Source organism: Patiria miniata, unplaced genomic scaffold (assembly GCF_015706575.1).
Source record: "Patiria miniata isolate m_02_andy unplaced genomic scaffold, ASM1570657v1 HiC_scaffold_11, whole genome shotgun sequence".
Lineage (NCBI taxonomy): Eukaryota > Metazoa > Echinodermata > Asteroidea > Valvatida > Asterinidae > Patiria > Patiria miniata.
Window position 1 is genome coordinate 3,105,960 of NW_024037049.1, and position 17,931 is coordinate 3,123,890.

General features: G+C 42.4%; 1 protein-coding gene across 2 annotated transcripts in view; it reads right to left on the reverse strand.

The window, feature by feature from the left end:
• Positions 1-17,931, reverse strand: part of LOC119741838 (mucin-16-like) — a 61,280-nt gene that overhangs the window by 8,992 nt on the left and 34,357 nt on the right. For both annotated transcript variants that reach the window (XM_038217757.1, XM_038217751.1), the window contains one exon: positions 1-17,931. This exon is cut by the window's right edge. In XM_038217757.1, the coding sequence (XP_038073685.1) occupies positions 1-17,931 (17,931 nt within the window).

The following is a 17,931-nucleotide window of genomic DNA, read 5'->3' on the forward strand; positions in this document are numbered from 1 at the left end:
CTATTTGTTCTGCCATCAAAGATTTAGTTGACATCTCTCCATGATTTATAGGTAAAATAGTGCTTCCCAGGTTAGTTACAGTAGCTGTAACAGCCTTGATGGTAGATGTTACCAAGTCAGTCATCCAGGAGCTTCCTGTGGTTACAGTAATGTCTTCACCTTCGGTACTCTCTGTGGTGATGGGCGTATCCTTACTCACCGTTGATTTTTCAGTTGTTGATTCTTCAGAAATTGTGTCCTCTGGTGTCCTAGGTACTTTTGACATCTGCCTAAATTCAGTTGAGCGGGACATAAGTGTCATCAGCGTGGTGAAAACAGTTGGTGGCTTGGTGGTAGCCAGGGCTTTGTGCCTAGTTGATGTCATCAGTAACGAGTGTAGAGATGTAGGCAAGACTGTAGTTCTATCATAACCAACAGTGGTGGATGAAGAATTTCTGTTGACCAAATTATTATGTATCTCAGTGCTCTTCATTGTAGAAGGAATCTTTGAGTGGTCAGTAGGTTGAGAATGATTGTCACCATCAGTAGAAGAACCATAGAAGGGACCCTGAGTGGTCATTTTTTGTTCAGGAATTTTAGTTGTAAGATCCATACTAATTTGTGTACTTTGTGCTTTTGAAATGGTCTCAGTAAAATCTGTTTCTGGGCTCCAGGAAGCTGTCTTATATCCAGAACTGATTGTAGGCATTACTGTATTGAGAAGTTTCACTTTTGTTCTTGTAGTTTCTGAGGCTGATGGGAATGTTTGCTCTTTTTTTCCCTTGGAAGGCATGGCGGGTGGACTTGTAGGTGGTGGAGGTGGGATTATGGTCGACCTCCTCTTGCTAGTCACAGACACTGTTGTTTTGGTGTCATCAAATTTAGTTGTGACAGCAACTGGTGTTACCCCAGAGGTTACAGACGATAACAGCTCATCAGTAGGTTTACCACTTGTTGCAGTGACACCAGGAGGTCCAGCAGAAACAGAACCGGAAGGACCAACAGAGATGTCAACTGGTGTTTTAGTAGTTTTCTCAGCAGCTGTTGTAGGTCCAACAGGTACACTTGTAAAACTCAGATCCTCAGTGGTTACTGACCCAATATCAGTTACTCTCTGATATGGTGTTGTCTTAGGTGAAACAGCTGATTGAGGTGAAAGACTCAAACCTGAAATTTCCTCTGTAGTTGTGTTTTCTTCAGTCAAAAATGAATCTGTTTTGGGGCTTGATTGTGTAACTGCCATAGTTTTGTCCATCAGGTATAATGAGGTAAGACTCGCATCAGTTTGCATGGTAAGAAAAGCTGTAGAGCTTTCTGTCAAAATCTCCACAATTTGTGTTGTGGAAAACAGTTTGGTTGTTGCACCTTCTGTTATATCCCTTACTGTTGTTTTGGCAACGTCCTCAATAAAACCTTCCATTGGCTTGTTTGTAGTGTCACTAATTGGTTCAGAAGGGGTTACTAAGCCGGGAATGACAGTGGTTGATGAGATTGAAGATGGAGAAACTGTCTTAACGGGAGGACCCTCTGATAAAGATTTGGGTGTTGAAGAGGAGACCTCTTCTGGTTTGCTGCTTTGGGTTGATACAGCATCAGTATTGGTGGGAACAATGGAAGATGACTCCATTACAGGCTCTGTTGTAAATGATTCCTCTGTACTACTTAATGCGGGTGTGTCAGAAGCAAGTGGAGGAGGTTCTGTTGAGAATTTGAAACTAGCAGCGTCAGGTCCACAAGACAATACAAATGCATTTTGACCAATAGTCGTGATGGAAGTAGATGTTTTTGTAGTTTCAGCTGGTCCAGTAACTGGATCTGATGCATGGACAACCTCCTTTGTTGTCACTGATGATGGTTGAGTTGTCACATGTTTTGTTGCAGGACTTTCATCAGTAAAGGTTATTTTATCAACCTCGGCTGAAGTCATATCCGATGCTTCATCTGTTACATCTGATGAGGGCTCTGTAACCTTTGTAGGAGGCATCAAACCAGAAGAGTCTGTAGTTTTGTTGTCTTTGATTTTGGCAACAAACATAGAAGTTGCTTTAAAATCTTCAGATGTTGTTGTTTGGGCTACACCAGAAATTGGCGTTGTTGGTTTTGTTTGCATCTCAGCCATGTCTGTGATGGAATTGTCTACTTCATCCACAACATTGGGTCTATCAGTAGCCTTGGTTGAACTGCTGAAAACAGGTAATGTGCTTCCTGTTGGAAAACGTGTGGTTACAGAGGTTACAGCAGGTGAAAGGTCATCAGTAGGTTTACCACTTATCGTAGTGACACCAAGAGGTCCAGCAGCAACAGAACCGGGAGGACCAACAGAGATGTCAACTGGTGTTTTAGTAGTTTTCTCAGCAGCTGTTGTAGGTCCAACAGGTACACTTGTAAAACTCAGATCCTCAGCAGTTACTGACCCAATATCAGTTACTCTCTGATATGGTGTTGTCTTAGGTGAAACAACTGATTGAGGTGAAAGACCCAAGCCTGAAATGGCCTCTGTAGTTGTGTCTTCTTCAGTCAAAAATGAATCTGTTTTGGGGCTTGATTGTGTAACTGCCACAGCATCAGACGCACCTGATGATACAAATGCAGTTTGACCAATAGTCGTACTGGAAATAATTGCATTGGATGTCTTTGTAGTTTCAGCTGGTCCTTTGACTGGATCTGATGCATGGACAACCTCCTTTGTTGCCACTGATGATGGCTGAGTTGTCACATGTTTTGTTGCAGGACTTTCATCAGTAAAGGTTATTTTATTAACCTCGGCTAAAGTCATATCTGTTGCTTGGTCTGTTACATCTGATGGGGGCTCTGTAACCTTTGTAGAAGGCATCAAACCAGAAGAGTCTGTAGTTTTATTGTCTTCGATTTTGTCAACAAACATAGAAGTTGATTCAAAATCTCCAGATGTTGTTGTTTGGGCTACACCAGAAATTAGGGTTGTTGGTTTTGTTTGCATCTCAGCCATGTCTGTGATGGAATTGTCTACTTCATCCACAACATCAGGTCTATCAGTAGCCTTGATTAAACTGCTGAAAACAGGTAATGTGCTTCCTGTTGGAAAAGGTGTGGTTACAGAGGTTGCAGAAGATGAAAGCTCATCAGTAGGTTTACCACTTGTTGTAGTGACACCAGGAGGTCCAGCAGAAACAGAACCGGAAGGACCAACAGAGATGTCAACTGGTGTTTTAGTAGTTTTCTCAGCAGCTGTTGTAGGTCCAACAGGTACACTTGTAAAACTCAGATCCTCAGCGGTTACTGACCCAATATCAGTTACTCTCTGATATGGTGTTGTCTTAGGTGAAACAACTGATTGAGGTGAAAGACCCAAGCCTGAAATGGCCTCTGTAGTTGTGTCTTCTTCAGTAAAAAATGAATCTGTTTTGGGGCTTGATTGTGTAACTGCCACAGCATCAGACGTACCTGATGATACAAATGCAGTTTGACCAATAGTCGTACTGGAAATTATTGCATTGGATGTCTTTGTAGTTTCAGCTGGTCCTTTGACTGGATCTGATGCATGGACAACCTCCTTTCTTGCCACTGATGATGGTTGAGTTGTCACATGTTTTGTTGCAGGACTTTCATCAGTAAAGGTTATTTTATTAATCTCGGCTAAAGTCATATCTGTTGCTTGGTCTGTTACATCTGATGGGGGCTCTGTAACCTTTGTAGAAGTCATCAAACCAGAAGAGTCTGTAGTTTTATTGTCTTCGATTTTGTCAACAAACATAGAAGTTGCTTCAAAATCTCCAGATGTTGTTGTTTGGGCTACATCAGAAATTGGCGTTGTTGGTTTTGTTTGCATCTCAGCCATGTCTGTGATGTAATTGTCTACTTCATCCACAACATCAGGTCTATCAGTAGCCTTGATTAAACTGCTGAAAACAGGTAATGTGCTTCCTGTTGGAAAAGGTGTGGTTACAGAGGTTGCAGAAGATGAAAGCTCATCAGTAGGTTTACCACTTGTTGTAGTGACACCAGGAGGTCCAGCAGAAACAGAACCGGAAGGACCAACAGAGATGTCAACTGGTGTTTTAGTAGTTTTCTCAGCAGCTGTTGTAGGTCCAACAGGTACACTTGTAAAACTCAGATCCTCAGCAGTTACTGACCCAATATCAGTTACTCTCTGATATGGTGTTGTCTTAGGTGAAACAACTGATTGAGGTGAAAGACCCAAACCTGAAATTTCCTCTGTAGTTGTGTCTTCTTCAGTCAAAAAGGAATCTGTTTTGGGGCTTGATTGTGTAACTGCCATAGTTTTGTTCATCAGGTCTTGATTTACTAATGAGGTAAGGCTGGCATCAGTTTGCATGGGAACAGAAGGTGAAGAGCTTTCTGTCAAAATCTCCACAATTTCTGTTTTTGAAAATGATTTGGTAGTTGCACCTTCTGTCACATCCCTTCCTGTTGTTTTGGCAACGTCCTCGGTAAAACCTTCCATTGGCTTGTGTGTAGTGTCACTAATCGGTTCAGATGGGGTTACTGAACCTGGAATGACAATGGTTGATGAGATCGAAATTGTAGAAAATGTCCTAACAGGAGGACCCTCTGATGAAGATTTGGGTGTTGAAGAGGAGACCTCTTCTGGTTTGCTGCTTTGGGTTGATACAGTATGAGTCCTGCTAGGAACAATGGAAGATGACTCCATTTCAATCCTTGTTGTAGATGATATTTCAGTCCTACTGAACAAGGGGGTGGCAGAAGCAAGTGGAGGAGGTTCTGTTGAGGAGTAGACAGTTTTCATGTGCTCACTAGTTGTAAGTGATGCAAGTTTCTCTCCTGGAGAAGCAGCATCAGACGCAACTGACGATACAAATGCAGTTTGACCACTAGTCGTACTGGAAATTATTGCATTGGATGTTTTTGTAGTTTCAGCTGGTTCTGTAACTTGATCTGATGCATGGACAACCTCCTTTGTTGTCAGTGATGATGGTTGAGGTGTCACATGTTTTGTTGCAGGACTTTCATCACTAAAGGTTATTTTATCAACCTCGACTGAAGTCATATCCGATGCTTGGTCTGTTACATCTGATGGGGGCTCTGTAACCTTTGTAGAAATCATCAAACCAGAAGAGTCTGTAGCTTTGCTGTCTTCGATTTTGTCAACAAACATGGAAGTTGCTTCAAAATCTCCAGATGTTGTTGTTTGGGCTACACTAGAAATTGGCGTTGTTGGTTTTGTTTGCATCTCAGCCATGTCTGTGATGGAATTGTCTACTTCATTCAAAACATCAGGTCTATCAGAAGCCTTGGTTGAACTGCTGAAAAAAGGTAATGTGCTTCCTGTTGGAAAACGTGTGGTTACAGAGGTTACAGAAGGTGAAAGGTCATCAGTAGGTTTACCACTTATTGTAGTGACACCAAGAGGTCCAGCAGCAACAGAACCGGGAGGACCAACAGAGATGTCAACTGGTGTTTTAGTAGTTTTCTCAGCAGCTGTTGTAGGTCCAACAGGTACACTTGTAAAACTCAGATCCTCAGCGGTTACTGACCCAATATCAGTTACTCTCTGATATGGTGTTGTCTTAGGTGAAACAACTGATTGAGGTGAAAGACCCAAGCCTGAAATGGCCTCTGTAGTTGTATCTTCTTCAGTCAAAAATGAATCTGTTTTGGGGCTTGATTGTGTAACTGCCACAGCATCAGACGCACCTGATGATACAAATGCAGTTTGACCAAAAGTTGTACTGGAAATATTTGCATTGGATGTCTTTGTAGTTTCAGCTGGTCCTTTGACTGAATCTGATGCATGGACAACCTCCTTTGTTGCCACTGATGATGGCTGAGTTGTCACATGTTTTGTTGCAGGACTTTCATCAGTAAAGGTTATTTTATTAACCTCGGCTAAATTCATATCTGTTGCTTGGTCTGTTACATCTGATGGGGACTCTGTAACCTTTGTAGAAGGCATCAAACCAGAAGAGTCTGTAGTTTTGTTGTCTTCGATTTTGTCAACAAACATAGAAGTTGCTTCAAAATCTCCAGATGTTGTTGTTTGGGCTACACCAGAAATTAGGGTTGTTGGTTTTGTTTGCATCTCAGCCATGTCTGTGATGGAATTGTCTACTTCATCCACAACATTAGGTCTATCAGTAGCCTTGATTAAACTGCTGAAAACAGGTAATGTGCTTCCTGTTGGAAAAGGTGTGGTTACAGAGGTTGCAGAAGACGAAAGCTCATCAGTAGGTTTACCACTTATTGTAGTGACACCAGGAGGTCCAGCAGCAACAGAACCGGGAGGACCAACAGAGATGTCAACTGGTGTTTGAGTAGTTTTCTCAGCAGCTGTTGTAGGTCCAACAGGTACACTTGTAAAACTCAGATCCTCAGCGGTTACTGACCCAATATCAGTTACTCTCTGATATGGTGTTGTCTTAGGTGAAACAACTGATTGAGGTGAAAGACCCAAGCCTGAAATGGCCTCTGTAGTTGGGTCTTCTTCAGTCAAAAATGAATCTGTTTTGGGGCTTGATTGTGTAACTGCCACAGCATCAGACGCACCTGATGATACAAATGCAGTTTGACCAATAGTCGTACTGGAAATAATTGCATTGGATGTCTTTGTAGTTTCAGCTGGTCCTTTGACTGGATCTGATGCATGGACAACCTCCTTTGTTGCCACTGATGATGGCTGAGTTGTCACATGTTTTGTTGCAGGACTTTCATCAGTAAAGGTTATATTATCAACCTCGGCTGAAGCCATATCTGTTGCTTGGTCTGTTACATATGATGGGGGCTCTGTAACCTTTGTAGAAGGCATTAAACCAGAAGAGTCTGTAGTTTTGGTGTCTTTGATTTTGTCAACAAACATAGAAGTTGCTTCAAAATCTCCAAATGTTGTTGTTTGGGCTACACCAGAAATTGGCGTTGTTGGTTTTGTTTGCATCTCAGCCATGTCTGTGATGGAATTGTCTACTTCATCCACAACATCAGGTCTATCAGTAGCCTTGATTAAACTGCTGAAAACAGGTAATGTGCTTCCTGTTGGAAAAGGTGTGGTTACAGAGGTTGCAGAAGACGAAAGCTCATCAGTAGGTTTACCACTTGTTGCATTGACACCAGGAGGTCCAGCAGAAAAAGAACCGGGATGACCAACAGAGATGTCAACTGGTGTTTTAGTAGTTTTCTCAGCAGCTGTTGTAGGTCCAGCAGGTACACTTGTAAAACTCAGATCCTCAGTAGTTACTGACCCAATATCAGTTACTCTCTGATATGATGTTGTCTTTAGTGAAACAACTGATTGAGATGAAAGACCCAAGCCCGAAATGGCCTCTGTAGTTGTGTCTTCTTCAGTCAAAAATGAATCTGTTTTGGGGCTTGATTGTGTAACTGCCATAGTTTTGTCCATCAGGTCTTGATTTACTAATGAGGTAAGGCTGTCATCAGTTTGCATGGGAACAAAAGGTGTAGAGCTTTCTGTCAAAATCTCCACAATATCTGTTTTTGAAAATGATTTGGTTGTTGCACCTTCTGTCACATCCCTTCCTTTTGTTTTGGCAACGTCCTCGGTAAAACCTTCCATTGACTTGTGTGTAGTGTCACTAATTTGTTCAGAAGGGATTACTGAACCTGGAATGACAGTGGTTGATGAGATCGAAATTGGAGAAACTGTCGTAACAGGAGGACCCTCTGATAAAGATTTGGGTGTTGAAGAGGAGACCTCTTCTGGTTTGCTGTCATGGGTTGATACAGCATGAGTCGTGGTGGGAACAATGGAAGATGACTCCATTACAGTCTTTGTTGTAGATGATTCCTCAGTCCTACTGAATGAGGGTGTGGCAGAAGCAAGTGGAGGAGGTTCTGTTGAGGAGTCGACAGTTTTCATGTGCTCACTTGTTGTAAGTGATGCATGTTTCTCTCCTGGAGTAGCAGCATCAGACGCACTTGACGATACAAATGCAGTTTGACCAATAGTCGTACTGGAAATGATTGCAATGGATGTCTTTGTAGTTTCAGCTGGTCCTGTAACTGAATCTGATGCATAAACAACCTCCTTTGTTGTCACTGATGATGGCCGAGTTGTCACATGTTTTGTTGCAGGACTTTCATCAGTAAAGGTTATTTTATCAACCTCGGCTGAAGCCATATCTGTTGCTTGGTCCTTTACATATGATGGGGGCTCTGTAACCTTTGTAGAAGGCATCAAACCAGAAGAGTCTGTAGCTTTGGTGTCTTTGATTTTGTCAACAAACATAGAAGTTGCTTCAAAATCTCCAGATGTTGTTGTTTGGGCTACACTAGAAATTGGCGTTGTTGGTTTTGTTTGCATCTCAGCCATGTCTGTGACAGAATTGTCTACTTCATTCAAAACATCAGGTCTATCAGAAGCCTTGGTTGAACTGCTGAAAACAGGTAATGTGCTTCCTGTTGGAAAAGGTGTGGTTACAGAGGTTGCAGAAGATGAAAGCTCATCAGTAGGTTTACCACTTGTTGTAGTGACACCAGGAGGTCCAGCAGAAAAAGAACCGGGAGGACCAACAGAGATGTCAACTGGTGTTTTAGTAGTTTTCTCAGCAGCTGTTGTAGGTCCAGCAGGTACACTTGTAAAACTCAGATCCTCAGTAGTTACTGACCCAATATCAGTTACTCTCTGATATGATGCTGTCTTTAGTGAAACAACTGATTGAGATGAAAGACCCAAGCCCGAAATGGCCTCTGTAGTTGTGTCTTCTTCAGTCAAAAATGAATCTGTTTTGGGGCTTGATTGTGTAACTGCCATAGTTTTGTCCATCAGGTCTTGATTTACTAATGAGGTAAGGCTGGCATCAGTTTGCATGGGAACAGAAGGTGTAGAGCTTTCTGTCAAAATCTCCACAATATCTGTTTTTGAAAATGATTTGGTTGTTGCACCTTCTGTCACATCCCTTCCTTTTGTTTTGGCAACGTCCTCGGTAAAACCTTCCATTGACTTGTGTGTAGTGTCACTAATTGGTTCAGAAGGGGTTACTGAACCTGGAATGACAGTGGTTGATGAGATCGAAATTGGAGAAACTGTCGTAACAGGAGGACCCTCTGATAAAGATTTGGGTGTTGAAGAGGAGACCTCTTCTGGTTTGCTGTCATGGGTTGATACAGCATGAGTCGTGGTGGGAACAATGGAAGATGACTCCATTACAGTCTTTGTTGTAGATGATTCCTCAGTCCTACTGAATGAGGGTGTGGCAGAAGCAAGTGGAGGAGGTTCTGTTGAGGAGTCGACAGTTTTCATGTGCTCACTTGTTGTAAGTGATGCAAGTTTCTCTCCTGGAGTAGCAGCATCAGACGCACTTGATGATACAAATGCAGTTTGACCAATAGTCGTACTGGAAATGATTGCATTGGATGTCTTTGTAGTTTCAGCTGGTCCTGTAACTGAATCTGATGCATAAACAACCTCCTTTGTTGTCACTGATGATGGCTGAGTTGTCACATGTTTTGTTGCAGGACTTTCATCACTAAAGGTTATTTTATCAACCTCGGCTGAAGTCATATCGGTTGCTTGGTCTGTTACATCTGATGGGGGCTCTGTAACCTTTGTAGAAGTCATCAAACCAGAAGAGTCTGTAGCTTTGGTGTCTTTGATTTTGTCAACAAACATAGAAGTTGCTTCAAAATCTCCAGATGTTGTTGTTTGGGCTACACTAGAAATTGGCGTTGTTGGTTTTGTTTGCATCTCAGCCACGTCTGTGACGGAATTGTCTACTTCATTCAAAACATCAGGTCTATCAGAAGCCTTGGTTGAACTGCTGAAAACAGGTAGTGTGCTTCCTGTTGGAAAAGGTGTGGTTACAGAGGTTACAGAAGACGAAAGGTCATCAGTAGGTTTACCACTTGTTGTAGTGACACCAGGAGGTCCAGCAGAAAAAGAACCGGGAGGACCAACAGAGATGTCAACTGGTGTTTGAGTAGTTTTCTCAGCAGCTGTTGTAGGTCCAAGAGGTACACTTGTAAAACTCAGATCCTCAGTGGTTTCTGACCCAATTTCAGTTACTCTCTGATATGGTGTTGTCTTAGGTGAAACAACTGATTGAGGTGAAAGACCCAATCCTGAAATGGCCTCTGTAGTTGTGTCTTCTTCAGTCAAAAATGAATCTGTTTTGGGGCTTGATTGTCTAACTGCCACAGCATCAGACACACCTGATGATACAAATGCAGTTTGACCAATAGTCGTACTGGAAATAATTGCATTGGATGTCTTTGTAGTTTCAGCTGGTCCTTTGACTGGATCTGATGCATGGGCAACCTCCTTTGTTGCCACTGATGATGGCTGAGTTGTCACATGTTTTGTTGCAGGACTTTCATCAGTAAAGGTTATATTATCAACCTCGGCTGAAGCCATATCTGTTGCTTGGTCTGTAACATATGATGGGGGCTCTGTAACCTTTGTAGAAGGCATTAAACCAGAAGAGTCTGTAGTTCTGGTGTCTTTGATTTTGTCAACAAACATAGAAGTTGCTTCAAAATCTCCAAATGTTGTTGTTTGGGCTACATCAGAAATTGGCGTTGTTGGTTTTGTTTGCATCTCAGCCATGTCTGTGATGGAATTGTCTACTTCATCCACAACATCAGGTCTATCAGTAGCCTTGATTAAACTGCTGAAAACAGGTAATGTGCTTCCTGTTGGAAAAGGTGTGGTTACAGAGGTTGCAGAAGACGAAAGCTCATCAGTAGGTTTACCACTTATTGTAGTGACACCAGGAGGTCCAGCAGCAACAGAACCGGGAGGACCAACAGAGATGTCAACTGGTGTTTGAGTAGTTTTCTCAGCAGCTGTTGTAGGTCCAACAGGTACACTTGTAAAACTCAGATCCTCAGCGGTTACTGACCCAATATCAGTTACTCTCTGATATGGTGTTGTCTTAGGTGAAACAACTGATTGAGGTGAAAGACCCAAACCTGAAATTTCCTCTGTAGTTGTGTCTTCTGCAGTCAAAAATGAATCTGTTTTGGGGCTTGATTGTGTAACTGCCATAGTTTTGTCCATCAGGTCTTGATTTACTAATGAGGTAAGGCTGGCATCAGATTGCATGGGAACAGAAGGTGAAGAGCTTTCTGTCAAAATCTCCACAATTTCTGTTTTTGAAAATGATTTGGTTGTTGCACCTTCTGTCACATCCCTTCCTGTTGTTTTGGCAACGTCCTCGGTAAAACCTTCCATTGGCTTGTGTGTAGTGTCACTAATCGGTTCAGAAGGGGTTACTGAACCTGGAATGACAGTGGTTGATGAGATCGAAATTGGAGAAACTGTCCTAACAGGAGAACCCTCTGATAAAGATTTGGGTGTTGAAGAGGAGACCTCTTCTGGTTTGCTGCTTTGGATTGACACAGTATGAGTCCTGGTGGGAACAATGGAAGATGACTCCATTTCAATCCTTGTTGTAGATGATATTTCAGTCCTACTGAACGAGGGTGTGGCAGAAGCAAGTGGAGGAGGTTCTGTTGAAGAGTCGACAGTTTTCATGTGCTCACTTGTTGTAAGTGATGCATGTTTCTCTCCTGGAGTAGCAGCATCAGACGTACTTGACGATACAAATGCAGTTTGACCAATAGTCGTACTGGAAATGATTGCATTGGATGTCTTTGTAGTTTCAGCTGGTCCCGTAACTGAATCTGATGCATAAACAACCTCCTTTGTTGTCACTGATGATGGCTGAGTTGTCACATGTTTTGTTGCAGGACTTTCATCAGTAAAGGTTATTTTATCAACCTCGGCTGAAGCCATATCTGTTGCTTGGTCTGTTACATATGATGGGGACTCTGTAACCTTTGTAGAAGGCATTAAACCAGAAGAGTCTGTAGTTTTGGTGTCTTTGATTTTGTCAACAAACATAGAAGTTGCTTCAAAATCTCCAGATGTTGTTGTTTGGGCTACACCAGAAATTGGCGTTGTTGGTTTTGTTTGCATCTCAGCCATGTCTGTGATGGAATTGTCTACTTCATCCACAACATCAGGTCTATCAGTAGCCTTGATTAAACTGCTGAAAACAGGTAATGTGCTTCCTGTTGGAAAAGGTGTGGTTACAGAGGTTGCAGAAGATGAAAGCTCATCAGTAGGTTTACCACTTGTTGTAGTGACACCAGGAGGTCCAGCAGAAAAAGAACCGGGAGGACCAACAGAGATGTCAACTGGTGTTTTAGTAGTTTTCTCAGCAGCTGTTGTAGGTCCAGCAGGTACACTTGTAAAACTCAGATCCTCAGTAGTTACTGACCCAATATCAGTTACTCTCTGATATGATGCTGTCTTTAGTGAAACAACTGATTGAGATGAAAGACCCAAGCCCGAAATGGCCTCTGTAGTTGTGTCTTCTTCAGTCAAAAATGAATCTGTTTTGGGGCTTGATTGTGTAACTGCCATAGTTTTGTCCATCAGGTCTTGATTTACTAATGAGGTAAGGCTGGCATCAGTTTGCATGGGAACAGAAGGTGTAGAGCTTTCTGTCAAAATCTCCACAATATCTGTTTTTGAAAATGATTTCGTTGTTGCACCTTCTGTCACATCCCTTCCTTTTGTTTTGGCAACGTCCTCGGTAAAACCTTCCATTGACTTGTGTGTAGTGTCACTAATTGGTTCAGAAGGGGTTACTGAACCTGGAATGACAGTGGTTGATGAGATCGAAATTGGAGAAACTGTCGTAACAGGAGGACCCTCTGATAAAGATTTGGGTGTTGAAGAGGAGACCTCTTCTGGTTTGCTGTCATGGGTTGATACAGCATGAGTCGTGGTGGGAACAATGGAAGATGACTCCATTACAGTCTTTGTTGTAGATGATTCCTCAGTCCTACTGAATGAGGGTGTGGCAGAAGCAAGTGGAGGAGGTTCTGTTGAGGAGTCGACAGTTTTCATGTGCTCACTTGTTGTAAGTGATGCAAGTTTCTCTCCTGGAGTAGCAGCATCAGACGCACTTGATGATACAAATGCAGTTTGACCAATAGTCGTACTGGAAATGATTGCATTGGATGTCTTTGTAGTTTCAGCTGGTCCTGTAACTGAATCTGATGCATAAACAACCTCCTTTGTTGTCAGTGATGATGGCTGAGTTGTCACATGTTTTGTTGCAGGACTTTCATCACTAAAGGTTATTTTATCAACCTCGGCTGAAGTCATATCGGTTGCTTGGTCTGTTACATCTGATGGGGGCTCTGTAACCTTTGTAGAAGTCATCAAACCAGAAGAGTCTGTAGCTTTGGTGTCTTTGATTTTGTCAACAAACATAGAAGTTGCTTCAAAATCTCCAGATGTTGTTGTTTGGGCTACACTAGAAATTGGCGTTGTTGGTTTTGTTTGCATCTCAGCCATGTCTGTGACGGAATTGTCTACTTCATTCAAAACATCAGGTCTATCAGAAGCCTTGATTAAACTGCTGAAAACAGGTAATGTGCTTCCTGTTGGAAAAGGTGTGGTTACAGAGGTTACAGAAGACGAAAGGTCATCAGTAGGTTTACCACTTGTTGTAGTGACACCAGGAGGTCCAGCAGAAAAAGAACCGGGAGGACCAACAGAGATGTCAACTGGTGTTTGAGTAGTTTTCTCAGCAGCTGTTGTAGGTCCAAGAGGTACACTTGTAAAACTCAGATCCTCAGTGGTTTCTGACCCAATATCAGTTACTCTCTGATATGGTGTTGTCTTAGGTGAAACAACTGATTGAGGTGAAAGACCCAAGCCTGAAATGGCCTCTGTAGTTGTGTCTTCTTCAGTCAAAAATGAATCTGTTTTGGGGCTTGATTGTGTAACTGCCACAGCATCAGACGCACCTGATGATACAAATGCAGTTTGACCAATAGTCGTACTGGAAATAATTGCATTGGATGTCTTTGTAGTTTCAGCTGGTCCTTTGACTGGATCTGATGCATGGACAACCTCCTTTGTTGCCACTGATGATGGCTGAGTTGTCACATGTTTTGTTGCAGGACTTTCATCAGTAAAGGTTATTTTATTAACCTCGGCTAAAGTCATATCTGTTGCTTGGTCTGTTACATCTGATGGGGGCTCTGTAACCTTTGTAGAAGGCATCAAACCAGAAGAGTCTGTAGTTTTATTGTCTTCGATTTTGTCAACAAACATAGAAGTTGCTTCAAAATCTCCAGATGTTGTTGTTTGGGCTACACCAGAAATTAGGGTTGTTGGTTTTGTTTGCATCTCAGCCATGTCTGTGATGGAATTGTCTACTTCATCCACAACATCAGGTCTATCAGTAGCCTTGATTAAACTGCTGAAAACAGGTAATGTGCTTCCTGTTGGAAAAGGTGTGGTTACAGAGGTTGCAGAAGATGGAAGCTCATCAGTAGGTTTACCACTTGTTGTAGTGACACCAGGAGGTCCAGCAGAAACAGAACCGGAAGGACCAACAGAGATGTCAACTGGTGTTTGAGTAGTTTTCTCAGCAGCTGTTGTAGGTCCAACAGGTACACTTGTAAAACTCAGATCCTCAGCGGTTACTGACCCAATATCAGTTACTCTCTGATATGGTGTTGTCTTAGGTGAAACAACTGATTGAGGTGAAAGACCCAAGCCTGAAATGGCCTCTGTAGTTGTGTCTTCTTCAGTCAAAAATGAATCTGTTTTGGGGCTTGATTGTGTAACTGCCACAGTATCAGACGCACCTGATGATACAAATGCAGTTTGACCAATAGTCGTACTGGAAATAATTGCATTGGATGTCTTTGTAGTTTCAGCTGGTCCTTTGACTGGATCTGATGCATGGACAACCTCCTTTGTTGCCACTGATGATGGCTGAGTTGTCACATGTTTTGTTGCAGAACTTTCATCAGTAAAGGTTATTTTATCAACCTCGGCTGAAGCCATATCTGTTGCTTGGTCTGTTACATATGATGGGGGCTCTGTAACCTTTGTAGAAGGCATTAAACCAGAAGAGTCTGTAGTTTTGGTGTCTTTGATTTTGTCAACAAACATAGAAGTTGCTTCAAAATCTCCAAATGTTGTTGTTTGGGCTACACCAAGAATTGGCGTTGTTGGTTTTGTTTGCATCTCAGCCATGTCTGTGATGGAATTGTCTACTTCATCCACAACATTGGGTCTATCAGTAGCCTTGGTTGAACTGCTGAAAACAGGTAATGTGCTTCCTGTTGGAAAAGGTGTGGTTACAGAGGTTGCAGCAGATGAAAGCTCATCAGTAGGTTTACCACTTGTTGTAGTGACACCAGGAGGTCCAGCAGCAACAGAACCGGAAGGACCAACAGAGATGTCAACTGGTGTTTGAGTAGTTTTCTCAGCAGCTGTTGTAGGTCCAACAGGTACACTTGTAAAACTCAGATCCTCAGCGGTTACTGACCCAATATCAGTTACTCTCTGATATGGTGTTGTCTTAGGTGAAACAACTGATTGAGGTGAAAGACCCAAACCTGAAATTTCCTCTGTAGTTGTGTCTTCTGCAGTCAAAAATGAATCTGTTTTGGGGCTTGATTGTGTAACTGCCATAGTTTTGTCCATCAGGTCTTGATTTACTAATGAGGTAAGGCTGGCATCAGTTTGCATGGGAACAGAAGGTGAAGAGCTTTCTGTCAAAATCTCCACAATTTCTGTTTTTGAAAATGATTTGGTTGTTGCACCTTCTGTCACATCCCTTCCTGTTGTTTTGGCAACGTCCTCGGTAAAACCTTCCATTGGCTTGTGTGTAGTGTCACTAATCGGTTCAGAAGGGGTTACTGAACCTGGAATGACAGTGGTTGATGAGATCGAAATTGGAGAAACTGTCCTAACAGGAGAACCCTCTGATAAAGATTTGGGTGTTGAAGAGGAGACCTCTTCTGGTTTGCTGCTTTGGGTTGACACAGTATGAGTCCTGGTGGGAACAATGGAAGATGACTCCATTTCAATCCTTGTTGTAGATGATATTTCAGTCCTACTGAACGAGGGTGTGGCAGAAGCTAGTGGAGGAGGTTCTGTTGAAGAGTCGACAGTTTTCATGTGCTCACTTGTTGTAAGTGATGCATGTTTCTCTCCTGGAGTAGCAGCATCAGACGTACTTGACGATACAAATGCAGTTTGACCAATAGTCGTACTGGAAATGATTGCATTGGATGTCTTTGTAGTTTCAGCTGGTCCCGTAACTGAATCTGATGCATAAACAACCTCCTTTGTTGTCACTGATGATGGCTGAGTTGTCACATGTTTTGTTGCAGGACTTTCATCAGTAAAGGTTATTTTATCAACCTCGGCTGAAGCCATATCTGTTGCTTGGTCTGTTACATATGATGGGGGCTCTGTAACCTTTGTAGAAGGCATTAAACCAGAAGAGTCTGTAGTTTTGGTGTCTTTGATTTTGTCAACAAACATAGAAGTTGCTTCAAAATCTCCAGATGTTGTTGTTTGGGCTACACCAGAAATTGGCATTGTTGGTTTTGTTTGCATCTCAGCCATGTCTGTGATGGAATTGTCTACTTCATCCACAACATCAGGTCTATCAGTAGCCTTGATTAAACTGCTGAAAACAGGTAATGTGCTTCCTGTTGGAAAAGGTGTGGTTACAGAGGTTGCAGAAGACGAAAGCTCATCAGTAGGTTTACCACTTGTTGTAGTGACACCAGGAGGTCCAGCAGAAAAAGAACCGGGAGGACCAACAGAGATGTCAACTGGTGTTTTAGTAGTTTTCTCAGCAGCTGTTGTAGGTCCAGCAGGTACACTTGTAAAACTCAGATCCTCAGTAGTTACTGACCCAATATCAGTTACTCTCTGATATGATGTTGTCTTTAGTGAAACAACTGATTGAGGTGAAAGACCCAAGCCCGAAATGGCCTCTGTAGTTGTGTCTTCTTCAGTCAAAAATGAATCTGTTTTGGGGCTTGATTGTGTAACTGCCATAGTTTTGTCCATCAGGTCTTGATTTACTAATGAGGTAAGGCTGGCATCAGTTTGCATGGGAACAGAAGGTGTAGAGCTTTCTGTCAAAATCTCCACAATATCTGTTTTTGAAAATGATTTGGTTGTTGCACCTTCTGTCACATCCCTTCCTTTTGTTTTGGCAACGTCCTCGGTAAAACCTTCCATTGACTTGTGTGTAGTGTCACTAATTGGTTCAAAAGGGGTTACTGAACCTGGAATGACAGTGGTTGATGAGATCGAAATTGGAGAAACTGTCGTAACAGGAGGACCCTCTGATAAAGATTTGGGTGTTGAAGAGGAGACCTCTTCTGGTTTGCTGTCATGGGTTGATACAGCATGAGTCGTGGTGGGAACAATGGAAAATGACTCCATTACAGTCTTTGTTGTAGATGATTTCTCAGTCCTACTGAATGAGGGTGTGGCAGAAGCAAGTGGAGGAGGTTCTGTTGAGGAGTCGACAGTTTTCATGTGCTCACTTGTTGTAAGTGATGCAAGTTTCTCTCCTGGAGTAGCAGCATCAGACGCACTTGATGATACAAATGCAGTTTGACCAATAGTCGTACTGGAAATGATTGCATTGGATGTCTTTGTAGTTTCAGCTGGTCCTGTAACTGAATCTGATGCATAAACAACCTCCTTTGTTGTCACTGATGATGGCTGAGTTGTCACATGTTTTGTTGCAGGACTTTCATCACTAAAGGTTATTTTATCAACCTCGGCTGAAGTCATATCGGTTGCTTGGTCTGTTACATCTGATGGGGGCTCTGTAACCTTTGTAGAAGTCATCAAACCAGAAGAGTCTGTAGCTTTGGTGTCTTTGATTTTGTCAACAAACATAGAAGTTGCTTCAAAATCTCCAGATGTTGTTGTTTGGGCTACACTAGAAATTGGCGTTGTTGGTTTTGTTTGCATCTCAGCCATGTCTGTGACGGAATTGTCTACTTCATTCAAAACATCAGGTCTATCAGAAGCCTTGATTAAACTGCTGAAAACAGGTAATGTGCTTCCTGTTGGAAAAGGTGTGGTTACAGAGGTTACAGAAGACGAAAGGTCATCAGTAGGTTTACCACTTGTTGTAGTGACACCAGGAGGTCCAGCAGAAAAAGAACCGGGAGGACCAACAGAGATGT